At 42.1% G+C, this 26819-nt stretch overlaps 1 protein-coding gene across 1 annotated transcript; it reads left to right on the top strand.

The window, feature by feature from the left end:
- Positions 1-1707: 1707 nt before the first annotated feature.
- On the top strand, positions 1708-22673 carry LOC145398303 (ATP-dependent RNA helicase DDX24). Its single transcript, XM_080271192.1, has 12 exons — positions 1708-1715; positions 3237-3418; positions 5497-5895; positions 8123-8686; positions 11471-11661; positions 12195-12375; positions 13604-13744; positions 15730-15858; positions 17303-17464; positions 17996-18282; positions 19172-19546; positions 22649-22673. Exons 2-11 carry the CDS (start codon positions 3251-3253, stop codon positions 19533-19535), a joined length of 2586 nt encoding a protein of 861 aa, XP_080127318.1. The 5' UTR covers positions 1708-1715; positions 3237-3250; the 3' UTR covers positions 19536-19546; positions 22649-22673.
- Positions 22674-26819: the final 4146 nt, after the last annotated feature.

Here is a 26819-nt window from a genome sequence, read left to right as displayed (position 1 = left end):
ATGCATATATAACATCCATCTGTAACATCGAAAACAACTATAACACCTGTATAACCCACACATCCGTAATACGTATAAACATCCACCTTCAAGCATCCGCCTCCACATTATTTTCTTCGGACATTCTCCCACTTGTCCACGTATCTCTCCAGGCAGCTTCATAATGCATTTCTCGTATGTACTTCTCATACAAGTTAGCTTTACCCCTTTGGCTGCGGCTGGTTATTCTTAGGCATTCTCTTCACACTAACACCTTTTCACACTAACTTCTCTTCACACTAACACCTCTTCACACCAATACTTCACGCTAACACCCACAGCCGTAGCAAGCATTTATGGTGCCAGGGGTGGAAGTCTCGGGCATAATTTAATCCATTCCCAGTCGTAACTTGGATCCGTTTCTGCAGGGAGAGCAAGACATTAGAATTTTCTGTTTCCCTTTCTTTGTCGTTCCTCAAAAAAAAAAAAGAAGAAGAAAAAGAAGAGGAAGAAGAAGAAAAGGAAAAAAAGACAAGGGAAAGAAGGCTCATGATCATTTTCCAGTCATGACTCAGGCTAAATAAATTTTTTTGAAGTGGGAGTATGCTGTGAAGCCAATGCTCAATGCCGGACATTAAACAAGAAAAAATTATCTGTATGGCCGGAGAACGTAATTTTCTGTAACTGGAAAAGTGACCCACCCTCACCTAGTGCTTCACGCACCGGTGTAGGTGTGGAAGGCTTTCGGAGTGTAAGATAAGAAGTACCTGTGGGAAATGTAGCTGCTCTAACTTCCAGGCGGATTAGACAGGGATAGTAATGTGGTTGAAAGTTGTATGAACGCAGAAAACAAGATAAAGGGTTGTATTCAAGAGGATCCTAACCCTCTCCATAATAGTTAACATTTTGCATCAGCTCTCACTCCACTTTGGTTTCAATATGAGCAGTAGCTGTATGAGTGCGGGCAAATGTACATGCAATCTTTACTCAGCCTATGCTTAGGAGAATTTATATGATGATATGACTTACTGTGGTTTCTGACTGAACTCAAGAGTTTACTACAAAACTGTTTGATTGTGGAGAAGATGACATTGAGATAAGAGTGAATTCGCCGAGCTAGGACCAATGGACCATATACAGTAGCTCTGCAGGGCAAGGAGAAATACAGTATGTAGAGAGACCGCAACATCTCTTACCAGAAATCCGCTACCCTGGTGCAGGCTCGAACTAACTGCCAACCTACGGTCTGAGCGCGAGCGCTACCGCTGAGCTGGTCCTCTATGAATTGAGATAGAAGTATGCACAAACTATCTTTTAAGCAACTTACGTCTTATAAATAAGGCAGCATTTTCGCCTTATAAATGAGGCAGCATTTTCGTACCAACAGTTTGACTGATCAAAAACTTTCTTTACCACTCACGTCTCAGGAAACCGCAGGTTGTGACCTGCTGTTATCGATCATATGGAAGTGCGAAAATGCAGCTAAGTTTATCCTTCATTAACTGCCGTTTTCTGTTACAGTGTATAAGCTCATGCATTGTATGCATGGGATTAGCAGTGCATTATTTGATTACCTTTTTATTTTATTCGGTAAATATTGTATTTTTTTTTCAGCATAGGTGAATAAAAATAGTACATAAAAAAATCATATTGATTTCCATATGTTACTGTAATCTCAACCCAACTTCCCAGACGGTGTTTAGTAGGACAACACGTGTGGCATGTTTACGTCTGCTGTAAGGAAGGCAAGCCATAACACATCAGTGCTTCATATTTACTGTTCTGTTAGATAGTGAGGATTCCCTTCCCCCCCCCCTGGATACCGCAAGATTCTTTATAGATGTAGTGCAACGATCTTTTGTCTTTCCAGGGAAATGTAATAGCTATATCCTACCAGCATATTTGCCACCAGTTTTCCAAGACCGCTGTAGGCTAGGCAGTTTGATAGACATTCAACTAAATATTCACTTACTTTTCCCTGCCTTATATGTGTTTTGTGAATGTTTACAAAGCCATGACGCAGATTCTGAAGATTAAATTATACTTTTTCTAGTATAAATGTTTTGAAAGTATTCAACCTAGAAATCTACTGCAGATCACAAGGCAAGTGTTCAAATTTTAAACCAGCTAACCCCACCCCAGAAATTAGTTTTTTCCAACCTAGTGTTCGTCTCATAATGGCGAAAATAACGAATTATTTACAGGACTTATTAGGCATTAACCTATTCTTTCCCCACTTAACAACCTAGACCCATGTAATTTGACCCTGTAACCTATTTCCAGTTGTTGACAGTAGGTGTAACACACCTACCACACAGGGAGTCCATCATGACTGATTTAAGATTTGACAGCATGAGACAGACTCCCTTCTGATTAACAGAAAATTGGGACCATAATACATCAACAATAACAAAACCATACTGCCCATGACCATAATATTTATCTGTAGCCAGATGCTGTAATCGCATAATGGGTGGCTGTTTGTCTTTGAGTTAGTGGTTTTACGGGGAGGGGCACTAACCCTCAGCCAACCCACTTGTTGACAGGTAGGGAACATGTATGGGTTGGTTGTGTGGTTGCCACCCAGAATTGTAAATGGTTTCCTGGCTTACAGGAAACCATTAGGTTTGTTACTCATTGTAAACCCATCTGGTAAGGATGGAGGAGTAATAATAAATGACAGGAAATATGAAGAGAGGAGGGCAGACACAGAAAAAGAATAACAAAGGTGAAGGAAGAAATAGGTAGACCTAGTACTACATCAAGTGAGTGGATGATGGTTGCCACCACCTACCACCACATTGTACCTCCAGAAATAAAAAACCCATCACCTGTAATGGACAAAATGTGAATAAACCTCCATTACAGACACAAAGACACCACAAACCCGGTATTTCACGTATTCTTTATTTGTGGAAGAAATGCCAGAGAAGAAAGTTAACTTAGAACTGTGAAACAAATTTATTCCAGGTATTATTTCCTAGAAATCTGGTGTTATGGCTTTCTAAACCTTATCCTTTCTTGTTTTGTTGAAAATCTAGGAAAGCTTTTTTGAAAATGCACATTGTAAAATGTAGAGAGTTTGACTTTTTACTTTGTTGCAAGGTGTGTTATGTACTGGAGAGTGCAGTCTCATAATTCCTGATTTCCCTGTACATCATCACATGTTTTAAACTTCACAGTTGTGAAATAGGAGCTCATCATCTCCTTTACACTCCAGCTTTAAGCATCGCAAATTAAGATATCATTTTTACCAGGTTTCTTGCAAGAGATGGGGAAAAACAAGAAGGCTTTGAAAGCTGGTGACAAAAAACCTGAAGGTGGTGGTCTGCTGTCAACACCTGTTTTCACCGCACAGGAATTTGAAGGATTATTGGGTTTTGAAGAATTACCACCATGCACTGTCAAGAAGCTCAACAGACATGGAAAAATTATTAAGGTAATTTTTTTTTTATAACTATATTTTGTTTATTAATCATTGTTTTGTGAGATTGAGCATACTGTAGCATATTTAGTGAAGGTTTAACAACTGTACTACAGTCAGAGAATGTCTTGTATTTAGTCTTGTTGTTATTAGGTGATTTTTGTTAACTTTTGAAAGGCATCTTGAATTGAATGGGTTAATGATGGATATATCTAACCCTTTTTGTTTGGAAAGTCATCTCTGAACTTAAAATTGTCTGAAGATAGCAAGAACACAGTGAAAAACATGTCCTTGTATTGAAAGGATTAACAGAAGCATCTTTAGTACTATAGACACTTGCAAATAGCATCTCTCAATGATGGCAGCATCCTCCCCTGCCCTCTTGCTGCTCTATTTAATTTAATGATGACACAAGTCAAGAGTGAGAGCAGTGGAAATGAGTTAATTAAGAGTAGCCTGTGGAGTCACATGGAGAGACAGGCTGACGAATGAGGATATAAAGGAGCGTTGTGGTGTGGATGTGGATGTGATAGGAAGCGTTATGAGGAACACACTGAGGTGGGTTGGCCATGTGGAGAGGATGGAGGGTGAAAGACTGACAAAGAGAGTGTGTATGAGTGAGGTGGAGGAGGGAAGAGGGAGGGGGAGGCCAAGGATGAGATGGAGGGATGGGGTGGAGAGGTATATGAGAGAGGGGGGTGTGAGTTGGGAGCAGGGGAGTGAAATGGCGAGAGACAGGGCGACTTGGAGGCGATTTGTTTGTGGCCACCCCAAACGGAATTGAGGCGTCTGGCAATAGATAGATAGATAGATAGTATTCATGATTGTACAATATGATGAAAGGAAATTGAATTACTTTTATAAATGAAAGGAGATATCACTTCCCAGTCTTTGTGGTTACCTACAAGGCTGGTGTAAATTTTCTGTTTTCTATCACATTTTCTTTCTCCCAGGACCCACAAAAGAAATATCACATTATAGTATCTCCCTTTCAAAATATGTTCCCAAGAGATTGGGTTTTGTTGAACTGACTCCTCGCTATGTTTAGCGATGTGCAGCTGTTGACTTTATAGAGGGGCCTTATTCAACTCTGGCATTGAGCACGGCTCTCATGTTGGAGGGAGCTAGCAAAGTACCTAGAGATTGGTAATATTACTGACCAACAGGTGTTAATCTCTCAGCCAAGAATGGCTATCTATCTATCTATTGCCAGACGCCATAATCCCATACCGTAAGGGGTGGCCATTTGACTCTGAGCTATTTGTTTTACAGGGAGGGGCACTAACCCTCCACCAACCCATTTGTTGACATGAAGGGAGCTCGTATGGTTTGGTTATATGGTTACCACCCGGTGTTGTAAATGGTTTCTTGGCTTACAGGAAACCATTTGGCTTGTCACTCAATGTAAAGCCACCTGTAATGGAAAGAAAAGCAATAAGAAGTGACAGGATAGATGGGAGAAATAGGAAGAGAGGAGGGCAGGCACAGAAAGAGAATGTCTTTTTTCATTTTATTCTTGCTACTCTTAGATGATTTTATGCTCCATTCACTGGGCCATGTATTCTGAAGGATTGTGATGAATGCTAGATCTCACCGCTCCAGGGAAAAAAAAAAAAAAAAGTGATTTACACTGGAATGGCAAGAATAATATTAATTCTTTCTTTTTACTGAAGGAGTTAACAGTTTTAAATTATAATAATCTTTTAACCATGAATAACAAGTCTCCCATACACTTAATAATTTCATTACAAATGATGAGGAAAGTGTATGTGAGTGAGGTAGAGGGGGGGGGAGGGAGGGGGAGGCCGAGGATGAGATGGAGGGATAGGGTGGAGAGGTACCGGTATATGAGAGATGGGTGTGTGAGTTGGGAGCAGGACAGTGAAATGGCGGGGGACAGGGCGATGTGGAGGCGATTTGTTTGTGGCCACCCTGTACGGGATTGAGGCGTCTGGCAATAGATAGATAGATAAATTAGCCAGATTGAGCTAGAAGTCTTATTGAAAAGGTAAATTAGTATCCATTAGTTACGTTCACCTTTGATTATTTGAAGTTATTTTATCCCAAAGATTTCCCAGAAAATTTTTTTCCAGCCAAAGAAGTTCAAGAATAAATCATCTCACAACGATGGTGATAAGAAACGCAAAAGTAAGAGAAAGAAGAAAGTGAAAAAACTGAAGGCAGAAACAGGCAGCAGTCAGGAAGTGAAGAATGAGCTTGAAGAGGAGACAGAAGGCACTGAAAATACAAAACCAGTAGAAAAAGTCCAAGATCAGAAGGGTAAAAAAGGTCAAAAAAGGAAGAAGCAACAGCAGTTACCAAGTGAGGAATGTGTCCCAAGCAAGAAGAAGAAATATGACAGTGCCAGTTACCAAGGTGTGGGCAAGCCAAGCGAAAAAGTGGATGTGTCTGAGTGGGAAGCAATATTCGTCCCGTCCCCTGTCCGGGACTCACTGGCTGAACTGGGCTTCTCACATCCTACAGAGATTCAGGTAATTTTGGGAGTTCATAGATTTTTAGTTATGTTACTTAACTTTTTAGTTACTGGTATGTTTTGTGCTCTTGCCTGCTTTACAGTTATGATCATATGGTACATGGATTGGATAATGTTGTATTGCAACCAAATTCACATGTGATTTGAACCCTACTGTCCCCCCCCCTCCCCCCCTTTTTTTTTTTTTTTTTTTTCTGATTTTTGGATACAAACAAGCCATTTCCCAGAGTTTCTTAGGCATCCCACATTAAGAAAAGGTACCATAACAGCACTTGACAGACGTTTTAACTCTGAATAGGCTCTTCATGTATACTCTTGTTATGTTTATACAGTATCTCATTCAGAATTGATGTGATGGTATTAGTAGAAGTGTGTTTCATTTCAAGTGGATGGACCTTACAGAAGGATACTGTAATGAAAAGTGTTTTAGACCTTTCACTTTGTTGATGTGTTTTACTGTTTTTTTTTTTTTTTTTTTTTTTTTTTCAATGTCTCCAGAAAGTTTTATTCACCTTTGGAGAGACTATAGTTAAGAAGTAAACAAAGCTATATCTAATATTTTCAGCTTTAAAAGCCTTTCAGAAACTGAATATAATTGTCAGGATAGAGCATGAATAAAATGAAAGTAATAGGAGGTGGTGGCAACCATCATCCACTCACTTGTTGTAGTGCTGCCTACTTCTTCCTTAGCCTTTATCATTCTTTTTCTGTGCCTGCCCTCCTCTCTTCCTATTTCTCCCATCTTTCCTGTCACTTTATTACTTTTCTTTCCCTTACAGGAGGCTTTATATTGAGTGACAAGCCAAATGGTTTCCTGTAAGCCAAGAAACCATTTACATCGCTGGGTGGTAACCATATAACCAAACCATACGTGCTCCCTACGTGTCAACAATGGGTTGGTGGAGAGTTAGTGCCCCTCCCCGTAAAACAAATAACTCAAAGTCAAATGGCCACCCCTTACGGAATTATGGCGTCTGGCAATAGATAGTTAGATAGACATCATTGGACTTCAAGGAGTTAATGAATTAAGGTCCTCAGACTGTTCCTAGCACCAGTCAAGATAATTTTCCACACCTTTCTGAAGTGAATTCCACTGGTTTATGCCCTTGATCAGTGCAGTACTTTCTGACTTCCTGTGTTGATTTTACATCTAGTCAGTGTAGTGAAAGCATTCTTGGTAAAACTTTGAAAGCTGACTACTGTAGATGTTTTGCTTGATGAAAGTAATGGTTGATCATCTTTTATTACCGGCATCTTGTGTTTCTATAATTCATCAGTCCTTCAAAAGCAATTTACAAGTAGTCTGTACCATAGCTACATTGTATAATTATGAAATCATCTGGTTCGGCAGAAAAACATCTTTTGTTTTTTATTTTTCTTATTCAGTCAGCTTTAAAAGTTTTTTAGACCAAAAGGGTTAAATATAACCTTCATTAACCCTTTCAGTAGCTGCATGTTTTTAGGTGTTGAATAATATGGAGGAGGCAAGAATACTGGCAGGCAAAATGACAATTTATTGTTGATGCAAGAGCAGAACCAGTGTCTCCATTCTGTTGTATGTTTCAGCCACGTAGTAAGATCTTCGTGAATATTTGCTAAATTTGTTTTAACTGCTCAGTCCAAAAATGATGATGTTAGTCATTCTGGGGTTGATAGACTGCTGTGAGAAAATGTGATGAAGATTTAAAAGTGATAAATATTTTTCTCATAAATGAAGATACATACAGGTACTGTACTTGGAATTTTCAAAATTCTTTTACAGTATTGTAATTCTGATATATACTCAACCAACTTTAACTTGTCACCCCATATTTTTTTTAGATTGTTCATCCATCTGTCCATCCAACATCCAATCCCATGTTGCCCCATAAGGAGCAAAGGAGCCTGGGACTAGGCAAGTTGGTCCTGATATTTAAGATGAGAGTGGCCAGCCTCACTTATCCCTGAGTGTCATTACATGAGCAATAAACTCGAAGCTTTCGTTGCATATTAACCTACACAGGCTCAATCTGATTGAAGTGCCTTAATTTCCCACTAAACCACCAGGCGCCATAAGATTTAGATTGTCAGTTTTTTATTTTTACCAGGAGGAGTCAACTTTTGTTTTTGGAAATTATCACCATTTAATAGATAGTTATTGAAGTATGGATCTGTGTATCATGTAGCATTGTTTTCAACTATTCTTGTAGTTGTGATACTGAAATGTGTCACTGAAATTTTTGCAGAGGCTTGTCCTTCCTGCTGCCATAAAAGGGCGTAAGGACATTATTGGTGCTGCAGAGACAGGAAGTGGAAAGACCCTTGCATTTGCAATTCCAATCATACATGGCATCCTGGAGGACAAACGACGTGAAGATCTGGAGCGCACCTCAGACAGTGAAGTTGAGCACAGCGAGGATGAGGACGACACGAAGGAAATGGACAGTGAAGAGAAGTTAGAGGAAAATGTAGAGACTGAAGAGGATATAAATGGAGGTTTGGACAGTGAAGAGGAAAATCTGGATGATATGGATGAAAGTATTGAAGCAAATGACATGAGTGATCAGAATCTGATGACAGCAGTTGAAAGTAATGACAGCGATTCTGATCATCAGAGTGATAATGAAGACATAATAAATGAAAATGGGTTTGAAGATGATGCACAGAATTTGAATGGCTTGGGTTGTGTCAAAGTTATAGATAATATAAACTTTGACACTTTAGAAGAAAAAAATGCATCATCATCCAAAGGTTCTAAGAAGAAGCTGAGAGCACTGATAGTTACACCAACGAGAGAGCTGGCAATTCAGGTACTGTATTGTGAAACATCATGTTTTGTTTGAAAGTCTATAGTTCTGGGCCCTCTGTTTGTGTATGGGGGTTAAAACATCCTAGTTTATATTTAGAGCCAAGGTGGCTTGATGGAAGCATGTTCATTCTGTGATCAGCTTGAAACCCAAGCACTGGCAAACATTACTGTATAGTGGGTGGTGATAGTACTACCATTCATATGTTTACATATTATCAAACAGCTAATTTATACAGACTCGAATATAGCCAGTAAAACAATTTGACTTTCACTTGGATCACATGCCCCAGACACTCCTTCCCCATGTGTACTTTGTGAGCATGGGGAAGGTTATTTCTGGCCACCACCATTCGTATGAGGAGAAGGTGTCATCCTGCACTTGTCTTCATGGGCCAGTGAATCATTGCAGGTACAGTTGCAGTTATTACTTCAGTAAGAGAAACATCATCCTCTCACTTCATATAGTCTGTCTATCTATCTATTGCCAGACGCCTCAATCCCGTTTGGGGTGGCCACAAACAAATCGCCTCCAAGTCACCCTGTCCCCCGCCATTTCACTGCCCTGCTCCCAACTCACACACCCCTCTCTCATATACCTCTCCACCCCATCCCTCCATCTCATCCTCAGCCTCCCCCTCCCTCTTTCCCCCTCCACCTCACTCACATACACTCTCTTTATCAGTCTTTCACCCTCCATCCTCTCCACATGGCCAAACCACCTCAGTGTGTTCCTCATAACGCTTCCTATCACATCCACATCCACACCACAACGCTCCTTTATATCCTCATTCGTCAGCCTGTCTCTCCATGTGACTCCACAGGCTCCTCTTAAATAACTCATTTCCACTGCTCTCACTCTTGACGTGTCCTTTCAACAACGTCCAAGCTTCACTTCCATACGTTAGAGTTGGTATCACAATACTGTCATGTAATAACTTTTTCACTTCCATGCTCACTTCCCTGTTTCTTATCACTGCTTTCAAAGAACCAGCAACCTTTCTTCCCTGCTGTACCCTTTCAAGCACTTCACCCTCCAAACCTCCATCCTTACTCATCACACTACCCAAGTATTTAAACATACTCACATTTTCCAATTCCTCACCATCCAACCTCGCTGTACATTCACTGACTTCACCTCTCTCAAAGACCATCACTTTACTCTTCCCTACATTCACCTTTAGATTCCGTTTCTTACACACTCTCTCAAACTCATCCACCAAGCCTTGCAGCTCCCCTTCGTCTTCACTCAACAACACAGTATCATCTGCAAACAACAGCACAAGGAGTTTCCTAACACTATCCTCTCTCACCAGGGCCACTCCAACATCCACTACCCTACCTTGTACCTCTTTTATTACCCCATCCATGTACAGATTGAACAACCACGGAGACATGACTTCATATAGTGCTGGTTATTTATTATTTATTTTTTCCCTTTTCCCATTCTTTCTCTCAGTGTCTGCTCTCCTCTCTTCCTGCTTCTACCTTTCTATCCTGTCAGTGTTATTACTCCCCCCCTCCATTTCAGGTGGACTTACACTGAGTGACAAGCCTAATGGTTTCCTGTAACCCCCAGAACCATATACGACACTGGGTGGTAACCAAATAACAGGGTGAAGTGGAGCTTGCTGTAGTGTTTGTGTTAACTGGATGGAGAGATGCAAATGTGGCTTTCATCCAGGAACCAAGTCTCCCCACTAATCCCAGGTCCTTACCCTGGCGAGGTGATGTCAGCTGCAAGGGAACATTGGTTCACTGCACAGGACAGCCCTGCTGAGGCAGTTATGTGCCAGCAGTTGATGGATCTGATTGATCAGACAGACTTGGTTTGAACAACAGCAACTTCAGTAAAGGCACCATTATCACTTGTTTAGTTGCTGTTGTAAAAAATAAATAAATAAATTAAAAGTTCTTTACATAATGTAAACTAGATATTCTTTGTTAAGGATATATTAGAAGATCTTTTCGTAATCATCATCATCATCATTGAATCCTGTGTTGCCCCATGAGGTGCATAGGAGCCCGGGGCAAGGCAGGTTGGTCCTGACATTTAAGATGAGAGTGACCACCCTCACTCATCCCTGAGAGGCATTACGTGATCCATAAACCCCGACTGCCCTTTGGATAAGTATATCCATCCACTTCCACCATCCCCTCACACACTCTTGTACACCTGGTTTCCCCACTCTCCCATATTCATTCTTTCATGTGTTGTTGTGGCGCCTTAGGCTTGTCTGGATTTGAACTTGGTGGACTGCTGGCTGAAATTACCCTTCTACAGTCCACTACCCCAATTTTGAGGGTAGGGAGATAGTTAAAAGATTCTTGCATAACTGGGATGCAGAATTGTCAGGTTTTGTTGATGCCACCAGTACTATCCATATGACGGTACTATCTGAGTATACACTTTTCTCATCTTTGATAATGTAACTCCCCTATTCCACTTTTTCTGTGAATCTCTGATGCATATCCCATTGAACCTATGCAAACATGATAGTAATTTTGTAGTAGCCTCATTTTTACTGTTTGCACTCTTAATGTTTCCTGCTCAGGCCTCTCCAAAGTCTCACACTCATAAAATAATGTGAGTATTAATACAGCCTCTTGAAATCTCATTGCAGTCTTTATATTAAAGACCTTCGTAGCATCAGTCACCTTTCATCCATCGGTTGCTTTACTGTCCACTTGCAGTACACATTTACGTTCAGTTTTACATAACAAAGGCTACTAAGGATGATGACCATCTGTTTTCTTTTAATCTAATGGTGCACATAACTGATTGCAGGTGAACAGCCATATATGTGCAGTTCTTAAATACACCGGACTGAGATCGGCAGTGGTAGTGGGAGGCGTTGCGGCTCAGAAGCAAGAGCGGCTCTTGCGTCATGGCCCTGACATCGTAGTTGGCACACCCGGAAGGCTTTGGGAACTCATCCAGGATAATAATGACCACCTTCATCAGGTCCCACAAGTCAAGTCAGTTTCAGATCATGTTATTATGCACCTTATTGTGTTGATTGGAAATGAGTATTTGAAATTAAACGGTGAACTGACAGAAATGACAGGAGATTGAGTTAGTTAATGAATTATATAGCTACCTTGGAGCACAAGAATTTGGCACCTCTTTTTAAAATTTATAGTTGACATTGATTTCCTGGCATATGTAAGATAAGTGCATCTGTCAAAAAAAATAATAATAATAATAAATAAAAAAATGCTGAGTTTGGCCATTTGAGTTTGAGCCAGGATTTTGGGGGACTTGAATGATGTGTGAATGAGTTTCTGGCTCATTTCACTGGGTATGGTCTGAGTGCCTAGCTTATTGCATTGGGCATGCATGGTATTGATAGTTCTCCCACTTTTGTATATATACTGTATCTCCCATTTCTTGTTTTCTGTATCCCATCTCACCCCATCCTGAGGTAGAAAAGTAAGGTTAGGTTGACAATGATAATGATGTAAGGTTAGGATGAAGATAAATGATGATGATGACCCACCGTCCCATCCAGGTATCTGGCTATTGATGAGACTGATCGCATGGTTGAACGGGGCCATTTTCAAGAGCTCATGCAACTCTTGGAACTGATCAACAGCAACCAGGCTGCAAAAGAGAAGCGGCAAACATTTGTCTTTTCTGCAACACTGTCAACTGTTCATGATGTTCCAAAAAGACTCAAAATAAAGCAAAAGGTATTTCTTATCTATATTTGTTCATTATAGGTAATTATTATAAGTTTTGCATCCATGTGGTCAGGAGTCCATTATGATCTCCCATAGTGGGTTAACATTAGCAATGATGTACCGTTGCTATATTTTGTCTTCACAATCTAATGGATGGGCATAGACTTGAATTGGGTTGGTGGCATCAGGTACTGCGCCACTCATGGATTGGGTCAGAAGAGAAATATAATCATGAAGGGCCTAAGTCACCATATTCAAGTAAGTTATTTACAGTGGTTTTGAATGTGGAGAAGAGTATAAAGGAAAAGTAAGATAACAATGTGTAGTTATTGGGCACCCCTTTGTGGTAGGCACTAGGCAGTGCCTCACCAGTTGTGGTCCAAGGTCCTTCCCATGGCAAGGTGCAGGGAAATATGAGGAGGTTTGGCTCCCAGGTGGACACTGTAGCTGCTTCACCCAGGGAGCACAGTACCCCCACATGTAGGCTCCATATAAGTGTCAGTGAGAGAGGTATGGGAGGACAAAGTAGCCTGGAGGCAGTTCTGTCATTGCCAGCCTGTCAGGTGGTTACCAGGGGGGAACAAGACATTGGAAATGACGGTGGTGATGAAAGTACATGAAGAGCACATGTGTCTGGGTGTGGCTGTGGCTACGCTTATCAGATTTTAGTTAAAAAACTAGACCAAAATGGTGGTACCATAAATATTGAAACCGTGTCAGGTGAGGGACGTGCTCAGCACAGATTACATGTTTGTAGATGTTACTAAGTAAGGGAGAATAAAGAAAAAAGTGAATTATGCCTAGGAGGCAAGTGTGGGCTTTAAAGCTCTAGACAGTTAGGAATGTTTTCTATATGCGGAGAAGTGTAGTGAAATAACAAGACAAAGATCCATTAATAAGCAAATCTGGTATTTTGGGTCGTGCTATTTTGCTTTGATAATTTTAATTCTGTGACATCCCCTTTTTGGATCAACCTTCCCTCAGTTAATGTTTTACTAACTTGGAGAGGCATAAATTTGCTAGTTGCACATCTCAAGGCTCCTTCATGTTGTTTTCTCCTAAGGAATGGAAGTGTGGCCCATTGGATTGAGTAGATTTGGACTGCTGGACATTTCTACACCTCACCCTGCCATAGGGTGAGAAAGGAGGTCCGGATGATGATGATGAATAATTTTTTGTAAATGTAAACTATGAGACCATTATTGTTTGTTAAACTGAAGCTGCTGTTCTTTTTCAGATCGTACAGATGACATCTGAAGTAAAGATTGAGCAATTAGCACATGTAATTGGTATAAAGAAAAACCGCAAGGTAGTTGATGTAACACGCCGGTTTGGAACTGCTGCTAGTCTGACGGAGGCCAGGATTAATTGCCTGAAGGTAATTATGTGCATATTATTGCCAGCACTTGTGATTTAATTATTTGAGTATATATAATGCCACCTAAATAGGTTCTAGAATCCTCTAAATTGGATCCCATGCTTACCTTTGGCCCAAGAAAACTAGACAGGCTTATTATGGCTCTGTTGTGTATGAGAGGTGTGAATGAAAAACAAAAAAGAAAAGAGGTGTAAATTTTTAAAGAAGGAAAGTATGATATAAAAGCATTGTATGAAATGAACATGAGAGGAAGGAAGTCAATTGGTTGACTAGGAAGTTGGGATGTGTAAGTTCACATGTAGTAGGCATATGCAAGAGTGAGTAAGGTTGTTGATGAGTGGAGGAAAAAAATGGAGTGATATGTATTAACACATAGTGTGTGTTTGTCAATTTCAAGCTGAGATGGTAATAGCAGCTCTGTTAATTGAGGTGTTGAGGAAAAAGATGGGTTTTTTAATCTGCTAGTTAGAGTGATAGAACACATGCTAGGAATTGCAGATTGTGGCAGGTGATTTGAGTGAAAGAGTTGATTTAGGTCATTTAAATTGTATAGTAGGTCATTATGGTATACTAGAGGAAAATTTTAATAAAGATTGAGTGAATAACGTGTGTTGAATAAGAGAGATGCATGTAAGTATTTCATATTTTGAAAACAAAAGAATAAGTGTACATGATTCCGTGTCTAGAGATTGAAGTGAATGTTGAAAGGAGCTGCAATAGTTGATTTTGTATCTGTAACAATAGTTGATTTTGTATTTGTAGAAAGAATGATTGTGGAAGGTAGGGGCGCTCACCATCCACCCACTTGATGTAGTATTTCCCTCGGGTGTCTGCCTTTCCTCTCCTCCATCCTTCTTTCTTTCCATCCTCTTCTGTCTTTCTTTCCTTCAGGCTTCCTCGTCCTTCTGCCTACAGGTGACTTTACGTTCCCTCTTCTGTCTTTCTTTCCTTCATTCTTTTCTCTTCCTTCTACCTGTGGGTGACTCTACACTGAGTGACAAGCCAAACGGTGTCCTGTACACCAGGAAACCATTTACTATGCTGGGTGGTAACCATATAACCAAATTTTGCGCCTGGTGGTTTACTGGGTAATTATTGCACTCCAGTCAGATTGAGCGTGTGTAGGTTTATATCCAAGGGGTGGTTGGGGTGTATTGCCCACGTAATGCCACTCAGGGATGAGTGAGGCTGGTCACTCTCATCTTAAATGTCAGGACCAACTTGGCTAGCTCCGGGCTTTTACGCTTCTCATGGGGCAACATAGGAATAGCTGATGGATGGATGGATGGATTTCCATATGGTTAGTGGCATAGTGGAGATGCCATGGTGTGTTACCATGCAAATCGCCTGATTAACTCTCACTTCTTCTCGAGGAACAGGACATTCCGCTTGCACTTGGTAGGAGGGGGAGCCATGCAAACACATTCCAGCACATGGACAAACAACATAAACCATTGCCAAAGTTGCCAAAGCTCAGGTATGGGAACAAAGGGCACAAACTCCTTTAACAAACTTAGCATGTACCTACACTGGATGGTTTGTGTGTGTGACTGAGGCAGAGTGGACAGGCTGGGCTTTGTTTTGGCGGGCATTGTTGGTGCCGCATAGGTGGCGGGGAGCAGCAGGTGGTTTGAAAAATTCAGTTTCCATGCTCACTGTCGGCTATTGTAATGCTTTAAAAAATGGATATTACTGTAATTAAGCCAGATGTTTTTGCTGGGATATTGACATTTGTCAGATACTTTGGCTTTGGTTAGAGGAAAGTACCTGGTCACTTTCACTTTCACTGTCTGAACTGGGTAGCCGAGCCCTTGGCCTCAGTGTTCCTAATGGGGCAGTAAAGAACTGGATGTTAGGGGAATATGACAGTCCTTTGATAAATCCAATTGTTTCATCAGAAATTTTATCTTTGGTAATGATCCTTAACGATATGTGTATATGTATACAGCACTTTCATTAAATACATAATTTATCAATTTTTGCAGGAGGAGAAGGACTTTCATTTGTATTACTTCTTGAAGTGCTATCCAGGCCGCACTCTGGTGTTTTGCAACAGTATTGACTGTGTAAGAAGACTCCAAAATCTCTTCACTTTACTCCAATGCCAACCACAGGTTTGCATCTGCATTGTTATATTGTATATGGTATCTGTTGCATTTTCAAGGATGGTAATATGTTTTTCTTCTCTACTGAGTGACATGCCAGGCAACTGTAAGTTATTTTAAGTGTGAAGTTAATGGGTCATGTTCCTGTTAGATTTACACTTGGTAAATAAAGGTATTGCATTGGACAGACTTCAGTTTATGTTAATTGGCTCATAGGAACCTAAAGAGAAGAGCTAGCTGTATCAGTTAACTCATTATGAGTGATATGGAATAAGTATGAATTTAATTGTAACTACTCATCATTTGAACATTTTTCTGTTCAGTAGGCACAGTAGTTTACTATTTAGAGCGCATATGAATTAAAATGGTGAGTATAGGCTAAAGGAAATGGAAGCAGGGAAGTTGTGTCTAAATCACCCATCTCCAAAAATTTCCTAGATGACAGTGGCCTTATTCAGTTAAATAATTTTACTGCTGAACTTGCTTTTTTTTTTTTTTTTTTTTTTTTTTTTTTTTTAATAGAAAGAAGGAACAGAAGGCCAGGAGTCTGCAAGATTATTCCCTCCAAGAAAAAAACAAACAAACAAAAAACAAGAAAACAGATAGCCAAATTCAAGATCTGTTCATTTGGAGGTGGCTGGATGCAGTGAGTTTGAAAGACTGGAGATAATAGGCAGTAGGAAATACAGGCAGAGGGAGACAGTTCCAGAGTTGTCCTGTTGCATACATGAAGGATTGGGAGTACCGGCTAACTCTTGCATTAGTGAGTTGGACAGAAAAGAGATGAGAGTTTGTTGCTCAGCAGGTGCTATGCGCCTGTTGTAGTGCTGGAGGGATGCAAGCAGACAGTTCAGAGGAGCACTGATCATTGAAGTAGCGATAGAAAAGAGATAAAGATGCAACAGTGCGACGAAGAGACAAAGATTGAAGGGAGTCAGTAAGAGGAGTAGAGTTAATGAGATGAAAAGCCTTTGACTCCACCTTGTTGAGAAGAGTTGTATGCGGGAGCCTCCCCACACATGAGAGTTGTACTCTACACAGGGGCGAATAAAACCTGTGTTTAAAGTCAACAACTCTCAGGGGTAAAGAAGGCATGGAGTGAGCTAGCCAGATGATGTATTTGTTGATAAAAGTTTATTAGGCTATGTGCAATAAAACTTCAGCATCAATACAGTGTGCTGCTGGGTGACTGGTTTTCACTGATTTCATGGTGATAGGCCTATCTCTAAAGCTTTTAATGATATTTTTACAGGGTTTTAATTTGTCAGTTAAAGATGAGAAAGAATGTCATGCATGATTTACTGTCAGTATACAAGCTATACCACCTTAAAAAGAAAAAAATGCCATATTTAGATAACACTGCATTCTGGTGATGGTTTTGATGATGTAACTCCATCTTGGCTCATCTTACTGCAAGCAACTTGGTGTAAGTAACCTTCGTTATTACTTCCAGTCTCTTCATGCATCAATGCAGCAGAAACAGCGTCTCAAGAGCCTTGAAAAGTTCTCAAGTAACCCTCGGGCATTGTTGCTGGCTACAGACGTTGCTGCCCGTGGCCTTGACATTCCCAACATCCAGCACGTCATCCATTACCAGGTTCCTCGCACTGCTGAGGTAAATATTGCTGTAGTAATTTACTCACCGTCCACTCTTGGGTGTCTGCCCTTTCCTCTCCTCCATCCTTCCATACTTCCATCCTCTTCTGTCGAGTCAAAGAAAAAACTATCATCCTGATTCTGTTTTGAGACAATTGACAACTGACAGTATAGTGAAAATCGTATGTGCAATAATTCATGTCTAGGATGGTCCAGATTTTCTACAATATATTCACCAAACCTTGGGAAGATATTCATTTATCTGGCTGTAGCAGGGACATCCTCTTTGCACTGGATCTCACACCCCATATGAGTGTGGAAAACTGATATAATGAAATGATGATGATGATGACAGTGATGATCCATCACTTGTATTGGATTTGCACCTTAACCCATCCTTAGGTGGGAAAGAAAGGTAAGATGATGATGATGATAATAATGTATTTGACTAGTGTGAGGTGGAAAATAAAAGTTCAGAATACTGTAGTGATGATTGTTTTTTATTTGTTTACACCATCTCCTTTTGTTCATCATTATTTTTTTTTAACAGACATATATTCATCGAAGTGGCCGCACTGCCAGGGCAAGGAAAGAAGGTCTCAGTGTCCTGTTCATTGAGTCAGCTGAAGTAAAGAAATATCGACAGTTGTGTGCCACCCTCAACCGATCATCTGACCTCCCACCTTTTCCAGTTGACCTTAACATCATGGGTCAGGTAAAGCAGCGTGTCCGCTTTGCTCGAATTGTGGAGAAAATGGAACACAAACAGCGAAGGACCCACGCTGAGAGTGACTGGTTTAGGAAAGCTGCTAAGGAAGCTGAGCTTTTTGTTGAAGAGTAAGTGTACTATATCTTGCATTTCTTTCAACCCTGTTGGTAGATCCCAAATCCTACAGATCTTTCATTTACAGGTACATCAGGGAGTGAAATATACTGATATGATTGAATTGCTGGCAGCATTTGTCAGATAGTTGCTAGAAACTTCCCAGGAAGGAAGGTCAAAGTTAGAGTTGTTGAAAAATAAGTGGAGTTGTTTATGAATGGTTAAGATTGGAATATTTCACATCTGATGAATACAAATGATGCTGTGTTGCTTGTTCATAGTTAACAAGATCTTTGCTAGGTACAGACTTTCGTGGATGTCTGTGAGCATCGTGCCTTGGAAGTAAATGTAGATAAGAGAAAATTGATGGTTATTGAGAGAACTGATTATCAGTGTCATGATGTGCTGATAAATGAACATACTTGAGCTGGTATCTAAATTTAAATGCCTCAGTGCAATAGTGAATACAAGAGGGGCAGTTGAACCAGTCATACTCAGAAGGGAAGACAGTGCCCAAAATGTCACCAGACTTTTCCCATGAACTCAGCTCCTCTCTCACAGAAAATGTCTTCATGGAATCCAGTATGTACAACATTTTTCAGTAAGGAGTCAGTTACATCTGGTGGTGTGATGTGAACAAGACAAACCAGTGTCCACAACTCCCATCCAGAGAGCTCATTACATCAGTCTAAACAGTTTCCAAGGGTTGACCCTAGGAAGAGATCACATCTGTACTCACTTTTCATGATAAAGTCATCAGTTATGTGTCTGGAATTCACTCCACCCTCGTCCCCTTCCCATGCTTGCTGCATGTATTGTTTTGTTTTATATAAATTAGTTTTTGCTTGTATTCATCCATGACTTTAATTAACTGAAGACACACTATCTTATTTTCCCTTCCAGAGATAAATACGATGATGATGACGAAAGAGAAAAGTCAATGCAGTCTGCGCGTGAGAAGCGTGAACTGAAGGAAAAGAAGCTATCTCTAATGCGAATGTTGTCCACTCCACTCCTCTCATCAGACTTCTCGGGGAAATATCCAACGCAGACTGGATCCTTGGTCTTGCCGTTCAACCCCTCAGACACTGGTGTTGAAGACATGCCTACAAGTAATGCCCTGTCAGCTGTGAAGAAAGAATCAAAGGAGTACTCTAAACTGCTGAAGAAAGTCAAAATCAGGTCCCCAGTGCAGAGGGTGAACAAGAAGAAATTTAAGGGTTTTGAGAAGAGGAAGAAAAAATTGCAGAAACAAAAGACTTTTTAACAGTTTAACAGGTCTGTATTTGCATTACAACCGATTTATTCCTAATTCTGCTTCGTTACTGTATTCATGTGTTTTATTCAGGAAGCTTACTGACACCTCTTCATTACCAATTTATTTTCTGCTCCTGCCCTGTTACTGTATTCTTGTATCTTATTCAGGAAGCTTACTAGCACCACTTCCTTACCGATTTATTCCTGATTCAGCACCGTTACACTATTTTTGTATGATATTGAGGAAGCTTCATAACACCTCTTCATTACAAATTTATATATGATTCTGCTTTGTTACTCTATTTTTGTGTGTTATTCAGGAAGCTTACAAACACCTCTTCCTTACTGATTTATTTCTGATTCTGCTTGGTTACTATTATTCTTGTGTTTTTTTCAGAATGCTTACTGACACCTCTTCCCAACCGATTTATTTCTGAAACTGCATCATTACTATATTCTTGGGTGTGTGGGGATATTAATGAGTAGTTTGGAAAATAAACTGCTAATGAACAGGTGTTGGGGAGCCATCTTACCCACTAACACTTTCCTTCCTTGCTGATTTATTTCTGATTCTGCTCCGTTACTATATTCTTGTGTGTTATTCATGCCATCTATGTTGGTATTAAGAAGACAGAAGCAAACAAGGGGATATCAGTGAATAGCTTGGAAAATAAATCGTTAAGGGAGAGGTGTTGGGGAGCCTCCTTACCCACAAACACCTCTTCCTTACTGATATATTTCTTATTCTGCTCCGGTTGGTTACTGCTGCATTCGTGTGTGTTATTCATGACAAATATGTCAATATTGAAGACATAAGAAACAAACTAAGGGATGTTAATAAGTAGCTTAGAATATAAAACGTTAAGGAAGAGATGTTAGGAGAATACGAACCATAACTTTCATTAACCCCTTCACTGCCATACTATTCTGACTTGGCCTAAAGTTGCTGTCTGTTGTGCATACATAAATAAGACACTGACACTAGAATATACAGTACTACTCACAAAGAGGTGCTGTGGAAAGAATGTAGTGTAGAACTGTTGTATAATTTTTACGAGAATGGGCTTCGTATGTAACACCTCTTCTTTTGAGAATTTTTCCATATACTGCACCTTAGAATCCGCATGTAGGCAGCAAGAACAAAACCAAGCTTTATATTGGGAAGGGAGCCTCGTACGTAACACCTCTTCCTATGTGAATCATCCCATATATTGCATTTTAGTATAGGCATGTAGGTAGCAAGAATAAAACCAGGCGTTATACTGAGAAGAGAGGCTTCATACTCAGCACCTCTTCCTTTGCGAATTATTTTATACATTGCACCCCAGTATCCATATGTCTTACTAATACCAACTATGTCAATGTGAAAGTGTGAAATGCAGAATAAATGGCAAAGGAACAGGTGCTATGAAGCATCCTAATGAGGGCCAGTGAGACTTCATGTATGCTTCCTAACTCATCCTTCTTAGTGAGTAATTTTTCACATTCTGCATTCTCTCTCTCTCTCTCTCTCTCTCTCAGCTTAGGGGAGAGTTTTTGAAGTGGGGGGGTTAGATGTGGCCTTCATTAACCCCTTCAGTCTGATTATTTTTTTTCTATATGCCTTCCAGACGATTTTATTAAGTAATGAAGAGATTTTTGGAGATGGAGATTTTGGAGACAGGTTTTCGGAGGTTGTTTTATGGAGAAAAAGAGAGAGAGAGAAAGGCAGTTATTGTTTTGGTAGTGGTGGGTGTGTGTGTGTGTGAGAGAGAGTATTAATAATCATAGATAATTACTGCCACTACTGGTATAATATGTCGTTTGTGATAATATTTACCAACATAATCTCGTGTTAATCTGTGGTCACAGCTCAACATTTAAGATGGAGAGATGGAAAAGTGAGTGGAATAATATGTATGATTTTATTTTGCTTTGAATAGACTTTCTGAAGAGATTTTTCGAATTAAAAAATGCAGGAGAGGGATGGGATCACGTGATGGCACCGATATGACTTGATAGTGAAGCTGCCTGGATACACAAACATCCTTCCACTTTCAGTTATTCTGTGTTTGTAGTTGTTATCCTTCAGTTCATAAATTAGATACAAATGTCACAGCTGTCTCCTTAACAGCCTATAAAGGTCCATTAGGTCTGTTGCTGTTTGCTTTACTTAGTGTTCCTTTGTACTCAGTTCCTTCACTGTTCCACAAAAGGACGATGGTGGACAGCAGAAGGGGTACTTAGGCCTGCTATTCCCTCTTCACATTTCACTTGAGCCTCGTGCACCTCTTCCTCCTTCACCTCCTCTTCCATCCCGTTCCCCTCCTCCCCCTCCTTCTCCTCCTCCTTCTCCTCCTCCTTCTCCACCTCCTCCTCCTTCTCCACCTCCTCCTCCTTCTCCTCTTACTCCTGCACCTCCTCCTCCCCTTCCTGTACCTTCTCTTCTTCCTCATACCCTCTCATCCTCCCCCTCCTGCACCTTCTCTTCCTCATATCCTTTCATCCTCCCCCTCCTGCACCTCCTCCTCTCCCTTCCCCTCCTCCCTTCTTCTCTTCCTCCTTTCCCTCCTCCTCCTCTTCCCTCCCCCTGCATTTTCTCCTCCTCTTCCCTCCCCCTGCATTTCCTCCTTCTTTTCCCCCTCCCCCTGCATTTCCTCCTTCTTTTCCCCCTCCCTGCACTTCCTTCTGCTCCTCCACCTCCTCTCCCTCCCTGCTGCATCTCCTCCTCCTCTTCCTGTACCTTCTCTTCCTCCTCCCCAGGTCATTCCTGCTCCTGCTCCTCCTCCGCCTTATCCTCATCATTTTCCTCCTGCACCTTCTCCCCGTCTTCCTCCCACCTCCTGCACCTTCTCCTCATCCCCCCATCCCCTCCCCCTCATCCCCCCATCCCCTCCTCCTCCTCCTCTCTCTCCCTCTTTTCCCACTCTTCCTTCTTCCCCTCCTCCTCTCCCTCCTAATCCTCATCCTCTTCCCCCTCCCGCACTTCCGTCTCCGCCTCTTCTCCTTTTCTTCTCCTCCTCCTGCATTTCCTCCTTCTCTTCCCCTTTCTCTTCTTCTTTGTCTTTTCTCCTCCTCATCCCCCTCCTGCACTTCCTTCCTCAATAACATACTGGTGTATACTGTATTTTCTTTCTTTTTCAGAGGCTGGAAGTTAAAACCGCAGAACAGCATTAATAAATATTTTGCTGTCTTGATGTTACTTTCCTTTTCCTGTAGATGGTGTAAAAAAGGAAAAAAAATCATCCCCTTTAACAGTAGGCGGAGGGGAGGAGAGGCTAACAGTAAGGGTTGGGGGAAGAGAGGTGAGAGCGGGCGTAGCTCAGGAGAGGGTGCGTCAGTGCGGAGGTAGCTTGGGAGAGGGGGGGTTGGTGCGGGGGTAGCTCGAGAGAGGGGGGGTCAGTGCGGGAGTAGCTCGAGAGAGGGCGGGGTCAGTGAGGGGGAAGTGGGGGGTGAGTGAGAGGGTAGCGGCGGAGAAAAGTCGTGAGTGCTGGGGTGGCTCGAGAAGTAGGGGGGTGAGTGAGGGGGTAGCTCGAGAGAGGGGGGGTGAGTGCGGGGGTAGCTCAGGAGAGGGGGGGTCAGTGCGGGGGAAGTGGGGGGTGAGTGAGGGGGTGGCGGTGGAGAAAAATAGCGAGTTCAGATGCAGCTCAAGAAGTGGGGGGGTGAGTGCGGGGGTAATTCGGGAGAAGGGGGGTGAGTGCGGGGGTAACTCTGGAGAGGGGGGGTCAGTGCGGGGGTAGCTCGAGAGAGGGAGGGTGAGTGCGGGGGTAGCGGCGGAGAGGGGGGGTGAGTGCGGGGGTGGCTCAAGAGCGGGGGGGGGGGGGGGAGTGCGGGGGTAGCTCGAGAGAGGGGGGGTGAGTGCGGGGGTAGCTTGAGAGAGGGAGGGTGAGTGCGGGGGTTCCTCAAGAGAGGGGGGATCAGTGCGGGGGTAGCTCGAGAGAGAGAGGGTCAGTGCAGTGGAAGCTTGAGAGAGAGCGGGTCATGCGGGGGTAACTCGGGAAAGGTTTTGAAAGGTTTGAATGATCTGAAAGATTTATTTTACTCAAGCAACCTCAAGTGCGGTTCTGGAGTACATAGGGTTTTGCAAAGAACAGAATACAATACTGCACATAAACAAACAGATTGAATAATTCATTTACTGGTGGAAGAATTAATATTTTGACTTTTTCATTAGTTGACGCATTCCATTCACTCCTACAAATTCAGCCAACTTATATGAATAACAGTGTTGTTTGCTGCTGAATATCTGTATTCGGGTTATCAAAAATATATCTTCATACATAGTTTCCTTTGCGAAATGAAATATGGATACTTAACGAAACTCGACACCAATATCACCATCATTACAAAGAGTACACACTCGTTCATTTGTCATGTCTCCCGTGCTCTTAGCAAAGGTGGTGATGACACGGCGGTTCAGAGGTGATGAGGCCATGGTCATTTCAGGAGGGTATTAACTTCAGATGTTAGCCGAATCGTTAGGACTACTACACCCAAGCTACTACTAACGGTGTGGTGTTTAGCTCTCATGACCAGTGTCCCCCATTTTTTTTTTCTTAGGTACAGGTATTTAAAGGCCCGTCCAGACGATCGAGCAATGCCCGCGGGCACAAGCGAGAAGTTTGCCTGTTGACGGGCTCACCGCTTGTGCCCGCGGGCAAATGCGTAAATTGCCACGGTGCCCGCGGGCATTGCTCGATCGTCTGGACGGGACTTAAGTTACTTGTGTGTGCATTTTATAGCATTATAATGATACAGGAGGGCTGATTTAACCAGGAAGCAAGGATATTCATTCCATCCTCGTAATTAAGGCTATCAGAATCACTAGGAACGACTTAGTAAGTGGAAATGGCTCGGTTACCTCGGGTGAAAAGGCAAATAGTTTCTGAACGCTTTATTACTGATATCACTACTTACACCCCGTCCTGATATTTCTAGTTGCCGTAGTAATAGTCTTCGTTGATAGCCCCACCGTAGTTGATAGTCCACAGCCCCGTGGTTTCTAACCCATATATCCCCGTAGTTTAAAGCCCATAGCCCTCCCCCCCCGTGGTGTGATAGCCCATGGTCCCCTCCCGTGGTTCGATAGCCTATAACCCTCGCCTCGTGGCGTGATAGCCCATAGCCCTCACCTCGTGGTGTGATAGCCCATAGCCCTCCCTCCCCGTGACCTAATAACCCATAGCCCTTCCCCTCCCCTCCCGTGGTGTGATAGCCCATAACCCTTGCCTCGTTGCGTGATAGCCCATACCCCTCCCCTTCCACCCCCTGGCGTGATTGTCCATAGCCCTCCCCCCACCCTGTGGCAATAGGCTATTAGCCCATTGCCCTTTCCCCCCCCGACCCTCTGGCGTGATAGCCTATTAACCCGTAGCCCTCCCCCCACCCCACGGCGTGATAGGCTATTATCCCATAGTCCTCCCCCCGACCCCGTGGTGATAGACAATAGCCCCCCTCCCATGGTTGCCAGTCCGTGGTGGTATGGTACTGTGCCTCTTTCACAGTAACTTGGCCTAGATTTCGGTCTTTCGGCACTTTAAATGTAGGTTGAAAGCGGTAAGAGACAAAGCCATGGTTCTCGATTCTCATCATCATCATCCGATCCTCGTTTCCCAACCTAGGGCAAAGCGAGGAGCAGCAATGTCCAGACAGCCCAAATTTGCCCAATCCAATGGACCACTCTTCCATTCACTCATCATTCAAGCTCGAATCCTGGCTCTATCGGATACACCAAAAACATTCACCACATTCTGTAGCTTTCCATAAATGTATCCGACAGTCAATCTGGACACTGCCACGTTAAAAGGGGGTGCCAAATCCCTGATCATGCACTTCTCACAACATTCATCCAGCCAGCTCAATCTCGTCAGTTCCCTAGCCTCACCGACTTCCAAACTTCTCTTCCTCACACACTCATCCACCATATCTCTCCACCCTCTCCTTGGCTTACCTCGCCTCCTTCCTTCTTCAAATTCGCTCAGATATACATTTTTCACCACTCTATTGTTATCCATTCTCTCCACATGACCATACCATCTAAGTACACTCTCATCGATTATGGTGTGCACAGACTTCCTCACTCCACATCTTTCACGAATCACATTATTTCTTATCCACCCTCTGTACTCAACCTACATCCCTCAGTAGCCCCATCTCCTCTGCTCTTACTCTTGACTTCCATTTTCATGCCATACCATAGTCTCACATCCATGTTAAAGTTTGAACTTACACTCCATGCAAGCCTCATGCAGCTGTAACACTCAAGCCTCTGTTTCTTATCAAGGCCTTCATTGCACTAGCATCTTCCTTGGGTCACTCTACTTTCCACTTCTTTTGCACATTTTCTCTCTTTTCTATCACTGTACCCAGGTATTTGAACTCTCTCATCTCTCCCTCCATTCACAGTAACATCGCACTGGGAATCACTTTCTCTCTCTCAATAACCAACATTATACACTTTTCTACATTTACTCTCAAGGCACAATGATGACAGACATCAGCTAAACTCTGCACTAGCCTACCAAGTTCTTGCCCGGTATTTGCAAGCAGTACTGCATCATCGGCATACAACAAATTTGAGATATTCCACCCATCATCATTCATTAACAACGCCATCCCTCTCTCCATTACTCATGTTTTTACTTCTCTCATCACCCCATCCATATACATATTGAACAACCTTGTTGCACACCCACACCGATCGTGAACCATTCACTCAGATGCCCATTAACTTTTACCCATGCTTCACTTCCATCATAAAAACTCTTGACGCCACCTAGCAGATTACCATCTACACCATACATGCGCAAAACCCTCCACAATCCCTCTCTGTCCACTTCTGCTTTTTCCAGATCCATGAATGCCATAAACACCTTATGGTCCCTCTCACAAGCCTTCTCTGCTATCAGTCTCATTGCAAGTATTTGATCCACACATCCTCTGCCACTCCTAAGGCCACCCTGTTCATCACTCACTAGGACTTCTGATATCTCTCTTACATTGTCTATAATACTTCTTCCATACACATTCCTTATCACACTCAATAAACTTATGCCATGATAATTCTTGCACTCACTTCGTTCACCTTTATTTCTCTGCAGGGGTACAATCACAGCATTTTTCCACTCTGCTGGCACAATTTCACTCATCAATGCCTTCTTACATATCTCTAACAAGCACTTCATTCCACTCTCTACACTTAATCATCTCTGCATACACCTCATCAACCCCAGCTGCTTTCCCATTTATCAGCCACTTCAGAGCACTCTTCACCTGTGCGAGTGTCACGTCTCCTAGCACTGCATTCTTCTCTGCA

This window comes from Coenobita brevimanus, chromosome 45, assembly GCF_032717465.1.
Source record: "Coenobita brevimanus isolate Jiangsu-jjx chromosome 45, ASM3271746v2, whole genome shotgun sequence".
In the NCBI taxonomy this organism is placed as follows: domain Eukaryota; kingdom Metazoa; phylum Arthropoda; class Malacostraca; order Decapoda; family Coenobitidae; genus Coenobita; species Coenobita brevimanus.
Note: the sequence above shows the minus strand (reverse complement) of the source record. Positions and strands in the feature narration are given on the sequence as shown.